Source organism: Saimiri boliviensis, chromosome 1 (assembly GCF_048565385.1).
Source record: "Saimiri boliviensis isolate mSaiBol1 chromosome 1, mSaiBol1.pri, whole genome shotgun sequence".
In the NCBI taxonomy this organism is placed as follows: Eukaryota; Metazoa; Chordata; class Mammalia; order Primates; family Cebidae; genus Saimiri; species Saimiri boliviensis.
The window spans coordinates 97,585,210-97,605,755 of NC_133449.1; the positions used below are offsets into that span (position 1 = coordinate 97,585,210).

Genomic DNA, 20,546 nt, shown 5'->3' on the forward strand with positions numbered 1-20,546 from the left:
TGCTCCTCTCACTGTGCTTACCACCAATGAAAGAGGTGCCCCTTCCTGAAGTGCGGCGGGGGGCCGGATAATTGGCCTCAGGGGGGCCGCATGCGGCCCGCGGGCCGTAGTTTGGGGACTCCTGTCCTGGAGGGATGCCTCTACATGGGTACACAGACACATGAACAGGAATTTCCATAGCAGTATTATTTGTTAATAGTTCCAAACTCAAAACAGTGCAAACCACATATTTATAGCCCAGTGGATAAACTGTGACCTAGTTATTCAATGGAATAGGATTCAACAATGTAAATCAATGAACTACGCTACCTGCTATATCAATGATACACTGATAAGCCCCCACACCTAAGAAAATAAAACATACTATATAATTCTCTTAATATAAAACTCAAAAATAGGCAAAAATAAATTGTATTTTTAGGACTAGCAGCATAAATAGAAACTCAAGGAAATGACTTTCCTAAAAGTTGGAGGATGGTTATCAAGAAGGGAAGATCAGGAAGAACATCCAGGGGTTTTTCAGGCAATGCATTTTTCTTACTCCAGGTGATAATTTCATGAGTGTTTGCTATACAATGACTTGTTATATGATGCAGATATTCTGCACGTCCTGTGCCATACATGTGCATGTGTTATAACATATATGTATGTTATATTCCACAATAAAAAGGTATAAAAGAAAATCCCAGCTGCTTCTTACAATTGTGGAAGAAAGATACTATTCTCCTCATTTCACAGGTTGAGACACGGGCACAGAGAAGTTGAGTGACAGTGCTGTGCTCACACAGCTCCTAAGCAGACAAGGTAGGATCTGACCCTGAAAACCTGGCCTTAAAGTCCAGGGCAGGAGCCACTCTACCATCCAGCTTGTTAGTGGGAGTGGACAGGAGGGGAGGAATCCACTGAACTTGGCAACTCACTGGGCCTTGGCATGAGGGAGGATTAGGGAAGGCATCAGAATGACTCCAGATTTTGAGCCTGAGCAATGTGAAAGATACGGGAGTCCCTTAACAAAGGTAAGAAAAACAGAACCAGGAGGTTGGAGAGTTTAAACATGCTTTCTGACATCAGCCAGTATATCAGCACTCCCATATGCAGTTAGAAATGCAGGGCTGTCATGGGGGAAGACAGAACACAGCTGGATATTTAGAATCTGTTTGCACCTGCCTGGGGATGACAGTCGACACCATAATGGGGAAAGAGATTACAGGGTCGAGGACACAGAAAGAAAATCAGCACAGATGATGGAGCCTCATAGAGGTACCAGAGAGAGAAATGGCAAACACAAGACTGACTGGGGAAAAGTGACGGAAAGGGACACGTTATGACAAGGAAAAGCCAATGAGAAGAGAAAAAATAGGCAGTGGTGACAGATGAGCCCAAGGGTCCTCCCACATGACACAACCCAAGGATTCCCCATGCACCCAGGGTGAGGAGAGGGTACTGTGCTCACTCACAGTTAGGGCAGCTGAGGCCAGAACAACACTGGACTTCAGGACACAAAAGTGAGGCAGAGAATGTGCACACCCAGAGCTGCAAGCTGCCATGTGCAGATGCCTATTCACCGGTATTCTAAGGGAGATCAGGGACACTTAGGAGGCCAGGAGCTCGGCGAGGGCAAAGGCACAGTTGCTAACTCCGTACAGCAACCACCATGCTTTCTGTTACGGTCTAGAAAAACATTTCTGGTGGGACTTTAGCTGGATATATGCAAGCGTAAGTGCAACTGATCATTAAAGAACACCAGCAAATTCAAGTCCTCTCTTTTTCATGTAGCTAGCCATGTGCGCGCGCACACACACACACACACACACACACACACACACACACACACACAAACGATATTAATAGACTCAAGAAGAACAACTGTCTTGGTAAAGCTCACAGCATTTAGCAAAGTATTTCATATACTTCCCCTGATACGTTATGAATTCAAAGTTGTTCTCAAGATTGTGGCTTCACCCTCCACTATCTATACACTGACTTTATCACTTCCAATGGATAATCAGTTAGCTCTGTAAGGTGCTCAGAGTGTAATTTGTATACACATTGAGTCAGACAGAAGCCTTCCTGCTTAAATATTCAGAATTCAGCCTCTATAGATAATTTTACAAAGTTACATGGTAAAAACATACGTAGGCATTTTGACTTTATATCAAATTATTTATGAAAAATCTAAAAGCTCAAAATCAAAAGCAAAACATGTGGCAATCATGCTAAATAAAGAAAAGCTTTTGTTTTCTTTCTGTTTTGATGTATAAAATCTCAGTGTATTGAAAACATGGCACTTTCAAAATATACTGCAATAAAATCACAGCCTTGCTCCAAGAACATGATGAGCCATTGCATGAGCTTTTCTGTAGATTTCATATTGAGTTTGTTCTTTTAATCTCACCCTGATGCCTCACACTGAGCATTTAGAGTCACTTCTCCTTCAGATGTGTTTCCAGGCAGTCGTTTTGAACACTCTGAACAGTGTGTAACCCACTGGAGTATTACCTGGAAGCTGCAGTATAATGTATGCTGTGGACACTCCAGCATGGCACATGAAAGGAAGGCCATAATCTTCCATTTTCACTTCCAAGAAGGTGATGTTTACTGTGTACAAATTATGTTCTTGAAAAGAGACATAGCTTCTACAAAAGAAAAGAGCCAGTCATTAATACATGAGTTATATTTACCCAACATATTTTAGAATCTGTTTTCTGGAGATAAAGTGTTTTCTTGGAGAACACTTTGGACTATCATGTTATCCTAAGAATACTTTGCTGACCGGCCCAGTGATGTATGTAGAATGTATATTTTCAAATCTGCATTTTCTTCTGCATAGTGTCAAGGATGTATGGTTCTGTTAGCTACAGACACCATCCTCAGTCCCACAGGCCCTTCCCCTATTCCTCTCTACATATCCTAATTTATCCACACTGCAGAACCCAATACAAGCTCCTCTGCCTTCTGACTTCATTAGTTTTATTTACACCACTCCATTTATACCATCATAACTTGAGTTTATACCCATTCAATTAGCTAATTATTATGCACTATCTTCCCTTTGGTGCTTCTTTAGTATAGTAATAAACTATACCACTATTTCTTTCTTCTTCTATTGCAAAATACACATTTGTGTCATTTCCAGTGTTTGCCTAGTATGTCCAGGGCATTAAGCTTTGAAGGCCTATGGTTCATCATATAACTGAATGGAAATGGGACTAATCTTAAGCAGTAGTGGAGAGAAATAGATCTTACTGCTCTGAGGGATACATATGTCCCTCACTATATGGTAGGTGGAATTGATAACATGAATCATTGAGAGGCAAAGACAGTAGGAGAAGGCAGTAGTGACACCAGATTCACTTAGATGGAGAAACACTTGATAGCTTTTAGAGAATTCAGAAAAACAAAACACCTACTCCACCCCTTCCCTGATTCGTTTGGATTCATTATAGCAAACATCCACTAAAGTGTTATTGACTCTCCAGCATCGTAGATTTGTATTATCCTTTGTGTCTGTTATATTGCAGTCCACAATGAGGGTAGTGCCTAAAAAAACAAAATCATCAATATTCAATGAAAATTCTACAAACTTTCAAATTTATTAACACCTGGATAACAAGTGCATCTTACTCTCGAGCCTCGAATACCTTTTGATTACCAGAAATACCCACCCAGGCTAATGTTAATCTACCTTTTTCTCTTCCTAGAGAGAAATCATGAGGAGCAAGTGGACTTCCAGGACATCCATTGTAAACAGATACACATACATTGCCAAACATCATCAAGTATACAAATGCCATGTAAAAACAATTTTACATGGCAGGAAAGGGGGAGGTGATTTTATGCCTATGTTAAGGATGCAAAAACTGAAATTTGGGTAGATGGAGTGACTTACCCAAATTAATTAGAGGAAGAAATGAGATATTAACTCTAGATTTCTAACACCAAATCCAGTGACATTTTGACTTCAATAAATGTGGCCGCAACACCTTCCCTCTTTCCCTTATCCTTTCTCTACATGCATTCACAAATTATATTTCATCAATTTATAGTCTCAGTGGATTTTGTCCCATTAGTATAGTAAATTGTAACATTCAAGGAGTGCCCTTTATTCTAAGTGATTTTTTTAAAAACTGGATTGTGAAATACAACACATATACATGAAAGAGTATAGAATAGAAATGTAGAGTTAATGAATTATCATAAAGCAAATATCTACATTTTCACCCTATCAAGAAAACAGGATATTGTCTGAATCCCAGAAGTAATGTCTTTTGTCCATTTTTTAATCAAATTATTTGTGTTCTGTTTTTGTTTGTTTTTGTTTACTGTTCAGTTGTTTGAGTTCCTAATATATTCTGAATATTAACCCCTTGTCAGATGCATAGTTGACAAACATTTTCTCCCATTCTGTAGATTGTGTTTTCACTCTGTTGATTGTTTCTTTTATTTTGCAGAAGCTTTTTGGTTTGATATAATCACATTTATCTATTTTTACTTTCATTGTCTGTGCTTTTAAGGTCACATCCAAAACACCCTTGCCCATTTCAATGACATGAACATTTCCTTAATGTTTCCTTCTGGTAGTTTCATAGTTTCAGATCTTATATTTAAGTCTTTAAATCATTTCAAGTTGAGTTTTGAATATGTTAAAAGATAGGGGTCTAGTTTCATCTTTGTGCATGTGGATATCCAATTTTTGCATCACCATTTATTGAAGAGACTATTATTTGTTCAATGTGTGTTTCTGGGACTTTTGTCAAATATCAGGTGGAGGTTGATTTGTGTGTTTATTTCTGGACTCTATTCTGTTCCATTGATCTGTGGCTGTTTTCATGCTAATACCATGCTATTTTGATTACTATAGCTTTTCAGTATATTTTGAAGTCAGGTAGTGTGATGCCTCCAGCTTTATTTTTGGTTTTTAGCCTTTTGGTTTTTTCCTCAAGATTGCTTTGACTATTCAGGATATTTTGTGGTTCTATACAAATTTTAGGACTGTACCTTCTCTTTTTGTCAAAATAAGGTCATTGGTATTTTAATAGGGATTGCATTGAATATTTCCTTTCCATACTTGTTAGTTGCTTTCAGTAGTAAGGACGTTTGAGCAATATTAATTTTTCCAATTCATGAACAAAGGATATTGTATTCAAAGTGTTGAATGAAAATAAAAACTGCTATCCAAGAATACTATATCCAGCAAAGCTATTCTTCAGAAATATAAGAAAAATGAAGTCCCTTCCAGACAAGCAAAAACTGAGGGAACTTATTGTTACTAGACCAATTTTACAAAAAAATGCCTAAGGAAATGATGCAACTGAAAGTGAAAGGATGATAATTACCACCATAAAAACATGTGAAAGCACAAAACTAGCAGAGGTTCAAAATCAAATTCAGAATATTTCAATGCTATAATGGTGCTATGTAAATCTTTCAAGCTGCTATTACTAAGTTTAAAGGTCAAAATGTTCAAAAATAACTACAGACACAATTAGTAATTGAGGAACACATAACCTATAATGATGTGAATTAAGGCAACAAAAATATAAACTGTTAGGGGGAGGATAAATGTCTAGAATATTTTTATGTGACCAAAGTTAAATTATAATCAGCTCAAAATAGTCTATTATAATCACAAAATTCTTTATGAAGAAACCAGGATCTGCAAAACAACCAGAATACAACTAACAAAATGTCAGGAGTCATGTTCTCATGTTCTTACTGATCAATAATAATCTTGAATGTAAATAGATTAAATTATCTAATTCAAAGACATATAGTGGCAAAATAGATTAAAAAACAAAACCCAACAAAAAACAAGAACCAACTATGTGCTGCCTACAAGAGACTTACTTTATTCACAAACTCACAGTAGGTCCAGTCAGAATACATATACATTGAAAGTGAAGAGATGAAAAAAGATGTTCCATGCAAATGGAAAACAAAAGCAACCAGGAGTAGCTACACTTATATCAGGTAAAGGTTTAAAATTATAAGAAGAGACAAAGTAAGTTGTTATATAATAATCTAGTCTGTTGTTGAATTCTCAATTGCATTTATTTCATTCACCGACTTCTTAAGCTCAGATTTCTTTCTGGTCCTTTTTTTAATAATATCTCTCTCTGTTGAATTTCTTATTCAGATCATAAATTGTTTTTCTGATTTCATTGAATTATTTGCTTATATTCTCTTGTTATCTAGCTGGGTTTCCTTAAGATCATTATTTTGGATTCCTTTTCAGACATTTAGTAAATTTTATTTTATTTGAGGTTTGTTACTAGAGAATTATTGAGCTCCTTTGAGATGTCATGTTTCCTGTTTTTTCATGTTTCTTGTGTCCCTATGTTGATAGCTGCACATCTGGTACAACAATCACCTCTTCTAATTTTATGGAGTAGCTTTCTTAGAGAAAGATTTTTTCTGTAGATGCATCCTAGCATGTCAGTTAAATAGAGCATGTTGTCTTTGGTTCTAGAGTCACAGAAGTGTAGTCTTCATACAGTTTCTTCAATTACAATCCACATCTGCAATATCTTTGAGTATCTCAGTGGCCTAGGCTGCAAGAGTTTGTACTGACAGTGGCATGGCTTTGCAGGGTGCTGGGCTACCAGGTTGGTTCTCAGGCCAAGGGTGTGTGTGCATGCACAGTAGGTCCAATGGAAATGGGGTGTGGCCTTGCCAAGGGCAGGACTGCTGGCCTGGTTCTCAGGCTTAGGGTGAGTATATACACCCTCATGGGTATGAGGGTGAGCAGAGTAGAACTGCTGGCCAGGGGAAGTTTCCCCATTGGGCAGGACTGCTTGTCCATACAGAAAGCAGAGCACTATGTGCATTTGAGCATGAGGATCACAGTATTTCACAGGGCTTATACTCCAAGTAACCAGGATTGTGGAGTTGTAGCCACCGGTATGAACATGGTGGAATGATGGCTGAGCCCTTGGGGGTGGAGAGATGCAGTGGCTACTGGCCCCCACAATGGGACTCACTGTAACAGTAGCTACAATTCCAAGATAGTGCCATGCTGTAGCAGAGTGAGTCATGGGGGATAAGGGTGTGCACAAGGTAGTTTCCTGCATTGGAGCAATACAGCCATGAGAACTCCAGGCTGCTCCCTACACGACTCAGGGCCTGTGAGGACTGCAGATTTCTTCTGTAGCAAGAACTGCAGGTGTCTGTCATACTAATGAAGGCTGCAGGGGTCTTCTGCTTACCTTTTTGCTGCAAGAAGTTTCTCTTGGCTCCAAGTCAATCTTGGTGGGGGAAACAGAGTTACAGAGAAAGGGTAATTTCCTCCCCTGCCTATGCTGCCATCCTGAGTTTCTGTGCTCCGTAGGGACTCCATCATTTCTATGTTGTACTCTAGTGCTCTCCTTCAGACACTCTAATCAAAATGTAGCTATTTATTTGATATTTTGGCCCTTTTGTAGGGGAATTAGTGCTAGAAACCCCTAGTCAGCAATCTTGTTGACATACTAATGATCTATATTTTTATAATACATTTTAATACTTACGAGGAAATGGCTCTCTTTTTTCTTCTATTCAATTTTTCTTGGCTAACTCTTTCCAGCATTTTTGACAGAAATTTTAGAAATGCTTTTACAAGTTTTAGGATATTCAGTAAAATTTAATTGGTATTATATTAAACTTGAATTATTTAATCTAGGAGAAATAACATTTTAATACTGTTTCTATTTAGAAACATCTTTTGGAATTTCACTAAAACACATATTCTTTTATGTTCCACCTTAAAATGTTGCATTTTTAATCATGTAGACAAGTCTTTCTAATTTCTTGTTCAGTTGTTCCTTACTATTTTGTTACTTGTATTGCAAATGTGAATGCTGTTTTCCCCAATTACAAAATATATGCTATTTTAGGCATGTAAAAATTCTATTAACTTTGAGTGTTTATTTTGTATTAAAATAACATTAGTAAGCAAATGCTCGTGATTATAGTTTTTTGCTTAATTTTGTTAAAATTTCTAAGTAGAAACCAAGAGATTAAGTTTTACAAATTATAAGTCTATTTTCCTCCCTCCAAGACTTCTAAGATTCCCTCTCTTGCCTTTTAATTATCTAAACACATTGGCTAGAATTTATAAAGACAGGAATGGGAAAGGAAGTCAAGAGAGATAAAACAGCCAAATTTGTCTTTTAAGACTATTCATATAGTGAGTAATGTGTAGACAATTATCCTTTATTATGGGCATTATTATTTCCTTAAAAGTTTAAAAGAATTATTCCAAAAACATATGGGCCTAGTGGCTTTTAAACAGATTTCATCTCTTTATCATTTGTTGTTTTATATAAACTTTCCTATATTTCTAAATGTTTTATATTTGGTTGTCTCTGCATTTAGGGGATTAGATTTGCTGGAAGTTTATCTTTCTCCTCCATCCCCACCACAACGCTTCTGCCCTTACCCAACTCTGGGACAGACTGTATTAGTTTATTTACCTTTAATAAATTCATATTTTCTACTTTTATTCTTGTTATTTAGTTGGTCTTTTTATAGAATCAAATGGTTAATTGTATATTTTAATCATTTCTATACTTAATAATAGTGTTATTTAAAGATATAAACCTGTTTGGAGTACAGCATTGGTCATACACATGAAATTTGATATGAAGTATTTTCACTATCATTATTTTCTAATATTCTTTAACTATGGCTTTGGTTCTCTAGCCAAAAATACAATAACTGAAAGATGGATTTTTTGTTGTTGTTTACATTTTTAAATTTTGTTTAGTTTTAATTGACAATAATCATATATATTCATGGGTACAATGTGATGTTTTGATATGTTTGTATTATAGACTAATTAAATCAAGCTAATTAACACAGCCATCACTTCACATACTTAATGAGTGTGATTATTTTATTGTTTTGGATTAGTTTTAAATTTTTACATTCACTGCATCATGATTATGCCCCATGATCTATACAATTTCTCTTTTGGACTCTGAGTTTTACATAGATGTTTCTGAGAGTGATCTATGTATTAGACACATTACTTTTACTATATTATTCGAACCATGTAGAATCTTAACTTTCCTAGTAAATTTCTCAGAGCAAGAGTATGTTAAAACCTCTCGCTACCACTGAAACAATTGTGTTGTTTTATGTATTATATTTCTGAGACTTTTAGCATTATGTATTTTGATGCACTACTATTTGACATATGTAACTTTCTATTTTGGGAGGTGTTGGGATTTTTGCTTAATTTGCTTTTTCTTCAGATGTTATACAACATATTTATTTTACTAATGATTATTTTTAAATTTTAAAAAATAATTTGACCCCTTTTTTCTAGTTAGATCACAGAGACAACGCTTATCGATTCTTTTTCATGTAGGTTAAGCAATACAATATAATGATTTTTTTCACTCCTTTAATATACCTTGCAGTGTGAGGGAATATAATCCAGAACTCCCGGTCAACATTATTTAACAGTAGTTTTATATCATATTATGTATTGTCTTTTTCAAGAATATTTGCATTTTCATTGCCTTTACATAAATGAATTTATAGTAATCACTTTAGGCCTATAGTGTTCACTGCCAGACTTCTCTGCCACCACAACTTTTCCAGGCTTCAGCTCTCTGGTGTTTTATTTTGATTCCTCTCCCCATGAGCTCAGTCAGGAATATCCAAAGCTAGAAACTAGGAGTGTATGGGATTTATCTTCATCCTTAAGGTTTAAAATATTCACCAGGAGAAGCAGACATAATAAGCTCTTCCCCTAGTGATTTCAATGGCTTCAATGATTTACTCACCTAGCTGTACTTCAATTGAATTATTTTTTGGATAAATGATTTTAGGGATACTTCCTCCATATTCAACTCTTTCTGTTAAGAAATCATACCCACAGGAAATTGTATTAGAATCACATATACACATTCCCAAAAACTTTGATGCAGTAACATGAAGCCCTGCAAGGCAGATCATCAATCAGCTCTGTTCAAGAAAAATTAAAACCCACAATGTGACAAAATCTCACTCCATAAATACACATTTTCAACCAGAAGTAACTGAATTGCCAAAAACAAAAACAAAAATAGCTAGAAGCTGAGCTATGAGGAGAGTTCACTTTGGTCATTATATTTTGGTATAAACTATACATCATATTGTTTATAATATAAACTAGTAAGCTTGTATAATAAAATTTAATTAATAATCCAAAAACACTTTCAAGCTGTGGCTATAAGCAAAGGCCTGGCTTAGGTGCTAGCTTGAGAGAAATAGGAACCCTCTTGCCTTACCTTCAAAAAAACTCCTTCATGCTGTTCCTATTCCATGGCAACCATTAATCTGTTTTCTACTTCTATAGTTTCGTCCTTTAAGAATGTTATATAGATGGAAAAATACATAATATCATGTTTTTGAATTACTTTTAAATAGTCTTTAAAATTGGTGAGAGTGGGTAGAGGTAAAAATGAAAAATGTCTAACCAGAAGTTGATAATTGTCAAAGTTGGATGAGAGATCCATGAGGGTTCATCACATCTTCAGTTTTAATCTTCCTCCTCCAACTCTGCATTTGCGTATTCTTCTATTATTGTTCCAGCTCTTTCATCCTACCACCAAACTTTAGCAGTGTCTCCCTGTATTGACTCCCTGGACTCCCTGTCCCTGAGCCTTTCTCTCCTTCTTTCCTCTCCCATTTGTCTACCAAAATTTAACCATCACCTACTTAGTTCCATTATTCCTCCTATATATTTGGGGTGGGATATGGAAAAGCTGTAAGAGAGGAGCTAGAAAAAATACAAAAAAACATATCTTTTGTTGTATATTCCACAAACTATTTAAATGTACCATGTCTCAAACAAGAGTTACCTCCAGCTAGTTAAGGTAACATCACCCACTAGAACACATATATGTAAAATTCAAAAACATTCTAGGCAACAGCTTTTCTTTCACCTTCTTCAATTAATCAATCACCAAATTCAACTACTTTTACCTCCTCATTTCTCAGTCTGTCTTTTTCTTCATTCCTAAGCCTTCTATCTTCCACTCTTTTTCTAAGCAATTTCATTCACACCCACCTCTTCAAATATCATTTCAGGGCCAATGACTTTGAAAGTCATATCTCCAGTCCTTCCTCTAAGCTCCAGGCCCACACAAGCCATAACCTACTCTGGATCTCCACCATCCAAAGGCACCTCATACTACTCAATGCAGCAATGACCAAACTCATGATCTCACTCCTAAATCTCGTTTTCCTCCAGAGTCATTTTATTTCACTAAATTGCATCACCATCCAGTCAATAGCACATGTCAAAAAGCCTTGTTAACTTTTTTGACCATGTCATATTTCTCCCCATATTCAGCCCAACGCTAAACCCTGTGGGTTTTACCTCTTAAGACGCCCTGAACCCATCCACATCTCTCCATCTTCAATGATAGCATGTTACCTGTGCCTTCATGCCTTACCTGCACTTCTGATCCACCCTGCAATGGATCATTCTGTGCACAGCAGCCGGTCTGCTGTTTCGGAAGTGAGAATCAAGCCATGCTACTCCCCTGCTTTCAATCTGTCTGGCTGGCTGTCATTGTTCTTAGAATAAAATTCATACTACTTACTCTGAATTGCTGGTGCCTAGTTGATCTTGGCCCCTGACTACTTATCCAGCCTCATCACTTACCATAATTTTTCTCATTCATCATCACTCTAACCCTGATTTCCACTCTTCAGATACTCTGAGTTCCCTCTTATATCAGGGCCTTCACATTTGCTACTTCCTCAGTCTGGAAAAAATCTCCCCAACTTCCCAACTCTATCACCCACATAATGCTTCCTGACCATCAACATCACTATTATCAGAAAGCTTTCCCCAAGCCACTGCCTTCTCACCAGGCCCTCATCTGTTTGATCTCAGATTTTTTCCTTTTCTTCATTTCTTTCATCTTCCCTGTAATTACACATCTTATTAGTGAGTTATCTGATTAATCTCTGCCTCCCCTCCCTCTCAGCCTTCAGGCTGCATCAGAGCAGTGGTGGTGGCTGTTTTCTTCACCACCATGCTCTCTCTGCCTGGCACAGAACCTAGCTTTGTTCAGTACTCAGCAAAGAGTTCTTAAATGATTGCTTTAAGAAGAAATCCCCCATGGCCTTCTCCCAAGTTGAGACTATCAGCACTCTTTTGGATATTTTATCAGCCTCATTAGTGGTCTCCAAGCTGCAAAGCCCTCTTCACTTCTGACTTCCTTCCATCTCAATACTGACGTCTCCCAGCACAAACGCAGCCCCAGGACTCTGCACCTGCACAGACCCTTCAGTGGCTGCAGGGTAAAGCCTATGCATAAGCAGCCCCCTGGACCTTGCCCCTGTTTAACTCCACAGTCTTGGCTCCCACCCTCCCTACCAGATACTCACATAGGCTCTAACAAAATCATTTAGATCCAACATAAACATAATGCTTAACACTTCCATGCTTTGTCCTATAATGTTCTGTCTGTTCTCTCTGCCTAGAGACCCCTTCTCACTCTTATGAATCATACTCATTCTTTACTTTTATGAACCCTATTCATTCTTTGAAATTCGCCTGGGAACTCCTTTCCTCTTGGAAAGCCTTCCCAGACCATTTGCTTGCCACCCATGGCTCCTTCTTATTCTTTTCCTGCTCCCCGGGCACTGTCTATGACTCTACCCTTAGCACATGATATTAAAATGATCCATTTAAACTCTAGATTCATCACCACCAGACTGACAGTTTCTCAGTAGAAGAAACAATGCTTTTCATTCTTTAATTATCAGGCCATACCATAATACTGGCATAAAACAGATCACAAATAAATGTTTATTGAACATGAAGTAGAGACTACTGAACCCAGTTACTTCTTAAGGGATTCTTCATTTTACCTGACAAATTTCACCTTTCAAAATTTTCCTCCAGTTACTAATGTAAAATTAATTCATTAGAGTAGTCAATCATTTGGTTAATAAATAGATCTGTGCCTGGTCTAGGCCAGGCACTGGGCTCAGTGCCAGGGATTCAACTGTGAACAAGATGAGGAAGGTGCTTTTTTCAGAGAGATAATGGTCAGCATAAAACCCAAATGCATGAAAATCAAAACACCTTATACAATTAATTTTCTTAATTACTGTGCTTTTAGTGAGAATAATTAAAATTGATGACTGCCCAAAAATATTTAAATCAAATGAACAGTTGCAGCAAAGAACATGGAAGGACTAGAAAGGAAGGGCTTTCTGGGAGAACAGCTGGAAGACAGGGAGTCACTGGACCGTACAGAGTAAAGCGTCCTGTCCTGGAAAGGCAGCAGGGAGCCATCCATGCTGAGCAGATCCCCCTAGGGATCCAGACCATCCAGAAATAGCTCAGTCTCCCCAAGTACTCTGAAGTGTGATGGAAACTAGTGACAAATAGGAAGGTCTACATCAAAGAAGTATCAAGCCTTTAGTTCTCATCTAGATGCGTAAATATGGAAAACAACTTTCTACAAAAGAAAAGAGTGAAAGGCGCCACAGCAGGAACTCCGTGACTTCTTGCCCAGTGTGTTCGGAAAAACCAATGCTGGCCTGGGCATGAATGCCAGAGCTCTGGCTCTGTTTCTGATAATAACTAGCTTTGTGACCTTCAGAAAATTGCCCCCCTCCTGGACCTCTGTAAAATTTATGGCTTGGGGAGAGAAAGTAGAGCAAGACAGCAGAATAGAACAGTCCACCAATTGTCTTCCCTACAAGAACATCAAGTTAACAACTATCTACACAGAAGAAACACCTTCATCAGAACCAAAAATCATTTATAGTATCTGGCTTTAACTCTGTATCGAATAAAAGCACACTACCAAGACAGAAAAACAGTCCTCAATCACCAATGCCACCCTCTCCAATCCTCTGCAGTGGCGGCATGGTACTGAGAGTGTCGCTGGTTGCTGGGGGAAGAAGAACACAGCAATTGTGAGGCACTGAACTCGGTGCTGTCTTGTTAGAGCAGAAAGAAAAACTGGATCAGACTCAGCTGCTACCGGCCCATGGAGGGAGCATTTAAAACAATCTAGACAGAGAGGAATTACTGATCCAGTGATCAGCACTTGAACTCCCAAAGGCTAAAGAATTACTGATCCAGGGGAATTACTGATCCAGTGGTCAGCACTTGAACCGCCAAAGGCTAAAGAGCTCCAGATCTTAAAGTAAACCTGACAGGCAGTCTGGGCCAGAGGGACTGCAACCCTTAGGTGAGTCCTAGTGCTGCCCAGAGACAATGGACTGGAGTGGGGAATGCAATACACCTCAGTGTTCCCATCTAGGGCAGCCAAGAGAGTGTGGGCATCACCCCTCTTTATCACCCCGGACTTCACAGTTTGCAGCTCTAAAAGAAGCACTTTCCCTCCACTTAAGGAGAGGAGAGGGAAGAGTGGAGAGGGCTCCATCTTGCATCTTGGATACCAGCTCAGCCACAGCAAGAGAGGACAATGATCAGAGTCATGAGGCCCCTGTTCCAGGCCTCCTAGACAACATTTCTAGACACACCACGGGCCAAAGGGGACCCGCTGCCTTAAAGGAAAGGATCCAGTCCTGGCAGCATTCATCATCTGCTGACTGAAGAGCCCCTGTGCCCTGCATAATCAGCAATTTTCCAGGGGCTACACTGAATGCCTTGCACGAGCCTCTGAAACTTACTGGCTTCAGGTGAGACTAGCACATTACCAGCTGTGGTAGTCACAGGGCAAAACTCCTTTTCCTTGAGAAAAGCAGAGGGAAAAGTTTGTCTTGCACTTTAGATATTAGCACAGCCACAGGGGGTAAATCACACAGCAGGCTCTTGAAGTCCCTGATTCTAGGACTTGAATCTTGGATGGCACTTCTGCACCAGAAGGAAGCCCACTGCCCTAAAGAGTGAGTCCCATGCAAGGCAGCATTCACCACAAGCTGATTTAAGAGCTCTCGGGCTGTAAAGGAACATCTGTGGTAGTCTGGCAGTAGTCCTTGTGGCTGGCAGTGGCGGTGGTTATGGATGGCAAGGCTCTTCTGCTTTTGGAAAGGGGAGGGAAGAGTGGGAAGAACTACATCTTGTGGTTTTACTGCCAGCTCAGCTGCAGTACAAAAAAAACACTTGCCAGACTTCTAAGGTTTGTTTAATCTAATCCCTGACTCCTAGATGGCACCTCTGGATCCACCCAGGGCCTGAGAGACCTCACCAGTGGCAATCAGCCCTGATGGGAGGAACACAGGCCTGGCTGGCTTTGCCACCAGCTAACTGTAGAGCACCAGGGCCTAAGCAAACATGAGCAGTAGCCAGGGAGTGGGTAAAGCAGGCCTGGGGTAAGATCCAGTGCTGTGCTGGTTTCAGGTCTGACCCAGCAGTCATAGTGGTCGTGGCCACAGTGGTGCCTGTGTCACATCACCCTCAGCTTTAGGAGGCTCAGAAAAGACAGAGAGGCTCTGGTTTGTTTGGGAGAAAATAAGGAATGAGAACCAGTCTCTTCCTGGTATCAAGAGAATTCTCCCAGATATTTTCCACGATCATCAAGGCAGTATTTCTACAAGTCTGCAAGAACCACAGCATTACTGGGCTTAGTGTGCCCCCTAAAGCAGATACAGCTTAGATCAAAACACTTGAACCCTTTTGAATATCTGGAAGGCTTTCCCAAGAAGGACAAGTACAAATAAGCTGAGACAGTGAAGACTGCAATAGATACCTCACTCTTCAATGCTTAGACACTGAAGAACATCTACTAGCATCAACATCATCCAGGAAAATATGACCTCCTCAAATGAATTATGTAAGACACCAGGGGCCAATCCTGGAGAAACAGAGATATATGATGTTTCAGACAGAGAATTCAAAGTAGCTGTATTGAGGAAAGGCAAAGAAATTCAAGGTAACACAGAAAAGGAATTCAGAATTCTATCAGATAAATTTAACAAGGAGATTGAAATAATTTTTTAAAAATCAAGCAGAAATTCTGGAAATGAAAAAATGCAACTGGCATTTTGAAGAATGCCTCAGAGTCCTTATTAGTGGAATGTATCAAGCAGAAGAAAGAATTAGCAGGCTGGAAGACAGGCTATCTGAAAATACACAGCCAAAGGAGATGAAATAAAAAACGGTAAAGCTTGCATGCAGGAGCTATAAAATAGCCTCAAAAGGGCAAATCTAAGCGTTATTGGGGAGGTAGAGAGAGAAAAGAGTAGAAAGTTTATTCAAAGGGATTATAACACAGAACTTCCCAAACCTTGAAAACAATATCAGTACTCAAATACAAGAAGGTTGTAGAACACCTAGCAGACTTAATCTGAAGGAGACTACCTCAAGGCATTTAATAATTATACTCCCAAAGGTCAAGGATAAAGAAAGGGTTCTAAAAGCAGCAAGAGAAAAGGAACAAATAGCATACAATGGAGATCTAACACATCTAGCAGCAGACATTTTAGTGGAAACCTTATAGGGCAGGAGAGAGTGTCATAACACATTTTAGAAATGTTTACCCTAGAATAGTATATCCATAAAAATAACCTTTAAACATGAAGAAGAAACAGACTTTCCCAGGCAAACAAAAACTAAAGGATTTCATCAACACCAAACTGCCCTACAAGAAATGTTAAAGGGAGTAATTCAATCAGAAAGAAAAGGGCATTAATGAGCAGTAAGTAATCACCCAAAGGTACAAAACTCACTGGTTATAATAAGTACACAGAAAAACACAGAATATTTTGACACTGTAACTGTGGTGTGAAACTGTTCTTATCCTAAGTGGAAAAACTAAATGATGAACCAATTAAAAATAATGACTACAACAACTTTTCAAGATGTTGTCAGTACAATACGATATAAATAGAAGCAACAAAAAGTTAAAAAGCAGAGGGATAAAGTTAAAATGCAGAATTTTTATTATTTTCTTTTTCCTTGTTTGTTTATGCAAACAATATTAAGTTGTCATCAGGCTAAAATAATTGGTTACAAAATAATATTTTCAAGTTTCATGGAAACCTCAAACCAGAAAACATACAAATGAGACACTAAAAAGCAGGAAACCAAATCATATCACTAGACAAAGTCACCTTCACTGAAAGAAGACAGGAAGGAAAGAAAGGAGGAAGAGAAGACCACAAAACAAGCAGAAAACAAATGGCAGGAGTAAGCTCTTACCTATCAATAATAACATTAAATGTAAAGGGACTAAACCCTCCAATAAAGAGACATAGAATGGCTGAATGAATAAAAAAATAAGACCCATTGATTGTTTCCACACTTCACCTATAAAGACACACATAGACTAAAAATAAAGGGATGGAAAAAGATATTCCATGCCAACTGAAAACAAAAAAGAGCAAGAGTAGCTATAATTAGAGAAAATAGATTTCAAGACAAAACTATTTAAAAAAAAAAAAGACAAAGAGGTTCACTGTATAAAGATAAAAAGGTCAATTCAGCAAGAGGACATAACACCCAACACTGAAGCACCCAGATATATAAAAGCAAACATTATTAGAGCTAAAGAGAGAGACAGACTCTAATACAATAAAAGCTGGAGACTTCAATATTCCACTTTCAGCACTGGACAGATCTTCCAGACAGAAAATTCAACAAAGAAGCATCTGACTTAATCTGCACTATTTGGTCTGGGCAAAAAAAAATTCTTAAGCAGTACTACATAAGCACAAAATGGACAAATGGGATCACATCAAGTTAAAAATCTTCTGCACAGCAAAGGAAAGAATCAACAAAGCAAAAAGGCAACCTATAGAGGAGGAGAAAATATTTGCAAACCACCCATAGGGATTAATAAGCAGAATGTTATAAGGAGCTCAATCAACTCTATAGAAAAAAAAACAACACAATCTGATCAAAAAATGGGTAAAAGATCTGAATAGACATTTCTCAAAAGAAGGCATACAAATGGCAAACAGGCATATGAAAAGGTGCTCTACATCACCGGTCAGCAGAGAAGTAGGAATCAAAACTACAGTGAGATCATCTCAACCCAGTTAAAGTGGCTTATATCCAAAAGACAGGCAATAACAAATGTTGCTGAGGATGTGGAGAAAAGAGAACCCTTGTCCACTGTCAGTGGGAATGTAAATTAGAATAACCACTATGAGAACAGTTGGAAGGTTCCTCAAAAAACTGAAAACTGAGGAACCATATGATCCAGCAATCCCACTGCTGGGTATAAACCTAAAAGAAAGGAGACTGGTATACTGAAGACATAACTGCAGTCTGATGTTTGTTACAGCACTGTTTACAATGGCGAAGATTTGGTAGTGTCCGTTCACAGATGAATAGATAAAAACAATGTGGTACATATACACAAGGGAGTACTATTCAGTCATAAGAAAGAATGAGATCCTGCCATTTGCAACTACATGGATAGAACTGGATCATTACGTTAAATGAAATAAGCCAGGCACAGAATGACAAACATCACATGTTCTCACATATTTTTGGGTTCTAAAAATCAAAACAATTGAACTCATGGACATAGAGGGTAGAAGGAGGGTTACCAGAGGCTGGGAAGTGTCGTAGGGGGAATGAGGGGAGAAGTGGGGATGGTTAATGGGTACAAAAAAATAGAATGAATAAGACCTACTATTTGACAGCACAATAGGGTGACTATAGTCAATAATAACTTAATGGTACATTTTTAAATAACTTAAAGAGGATAATTGAATTATTTGTAAATCAAAGGATAAATGCTTGAGAGGATGGCTACCCCATTCTCCATGATGTGATTATTACACATTGCATGCCTGTATTCAAAACATTTCATGTACCACATAAATATATACACCTATTATGTACCCACACAAATTGAAAATTTTTTAAATTAAATTAAATTAGTGGTTTGAGCTAAATTACTTTTAGGGATTTTCTTCCCCTAAGGCTCTACTTTCAAACCTCCAGGGCATATGTTCAAGAGAGTTGGCTGCTCTGGTCTGAGAACACAGGTCCCATGCACAGCAGGATATCCCAGGACCATATCCAGAACTCTGAGCTGTGCAACACTCAAGGCAGGGGAGACCTCGGCTGAAATGAGAGTCACGTTCATCACATCTACCATTTTCTAAATACCTGCGTTTCATCAGGCACTCCAGAAGCTAATCTATGTGCATGATCTCATTTAATTCTCACAAATCAACCAAGAGTTTTGAGCGTTCTGTTGTTCAGATGAGGGGACTAAGCTGCTCATGCCCTTCTGCCTCACGCTTCCCAGCTTCTGATTCTAACCGTGGCAGGTCTGAGACCCTGCTAGCCTTCAGGAAAATCAAGACCTAGAATCACTCCTACCCAAAGTCAAAAGCCGGAAGCCAGTTCACACAAAGCCAAGAGAAGACAAGGCGACAGGTAGACATGAGCATACTTACTGGTGCTCACAGTGATGCCATTTAAAACCTTGTACTTCTTCCCCGAGTGTAACAGTATGGTTTGACACACATAGTTCCCTCGATCCTCTGGCGAGACGTTGCTCACAAAAAGCTTGGTTTCCCAATGAGTGAACCGCTCCCCTTTAATCTCGTTACAGTCCTAATACAAATAAAAACAAATTCAATTCAATGAATTCTTAGAAACCTGTGTGATCCCTAGAATTAGGGTAATCTGCAATCTAACTGGAAGACAACAGATAGCTAGCAAAGTGGGTAAATACAAAAATAGATGATAGATTAATGATAGATAGATGGATAGACACAGCAGAATTCCTTGCCCAGTTTGTTTGTAATGTGTATATATATATGTGTGTGTACATGTACATGTTCAAGTGTGTGTATATAGATATACACAGATTTGACAAAGAATATTTTACAGGCTAAAGTGAGTTATACAAACATTAAGTCTAGTAGGAGTTGAGAGAAGAATGGCCGATGTGAGTTGGAAGGAAGACTTCACAAAGGACAACTGAGCCTGGGTAAGTTTTTGGCAGGAGGATATGAACGTCCTCCAGCTTCAGGGACCCATGTCTCCCAGCAGACTCCCACTTAATGACCCAAGTCCCTTTATGGAAACCCAGGTGAATAATGACTGCTCCCACTGCATTGCAGGACCATACACTTTCTGCATTTATCAAGCATTGGACTTTATAGAAATCCAAAATAGTTTTTCACCAACATCCAATTTGAAGGGCTGAACCGTGATCAAAGGATGCTGGCCAAGTTTATGGAGGGCAGATGTCACATCACTTCTCACACTCGCCATGCCTCCTCCATGAACGAGGCAACAACCTCACACCCAACCAACCAGAAGACCAGTGAGTCTCAGGAACGCTTTCTCTCTCAACAGCTACCCAGAAGGCAAGCCTCACCATTCCTCTGTCCTGTCCTAAGCTCACATTCTCATGTTAATAATCACTTCTTTCATCCCTTGGGCTCACTTCTGAATTTTCCCAAACATGTTCCCTGTCCTTCAAGAAGCTACATTCCACAGAGTGACTTCTTAGCTAATTGAGTCCATTTGTTCATTCAAACATTTGAGTTCCTGCAGTTTGCTTGCACCGTGACCGGCCTGGCCATGTAGGGCTAAGATGCAGTCCCTCTCCTAGGGAAGTGCACAATCTAAAAGATAAAATCAACATGCAAACCCCTAATTAAATAAA

The 20,546-nt window shown here is 38.7% G+C and overlaps 1 protein-coding gene across 1 annotated transcript in view; it reads right to left on the reverse strand.

The window, feature by feature from the left end:
- The window catches only part of IL1RL2 (interleukin 1 receptor like 2), a 47,545-nt gene that overhangs the window by 14,774 nt on the left and 12,225 nt on the right, over window positions 1-20,546 (reverse strand). Inside the window, exons 4-7 of the mRNA XM_010333644.3 lie at window positions 19,327-19,483; window positions 9,771-9,848; window positions 3,411-3,540; window positions 2,500-2,636 (exon numbers count right to left, since the gene is read on the reverse strand). Coding sequence (XP_010331946.3) covers window positions 2,500-2,636; window positions 3,411-3,540; window positions 9,771-9,848; window positions 19,327-19,483 — 502 coding nt within the window. The remainder of the gene's footprint in view (window positions 1-2,499; window positions 2,637-3,410; window positions 3,541-9,770; window positions 9,849-19,326; window positions 19,484-20,546) is intronic.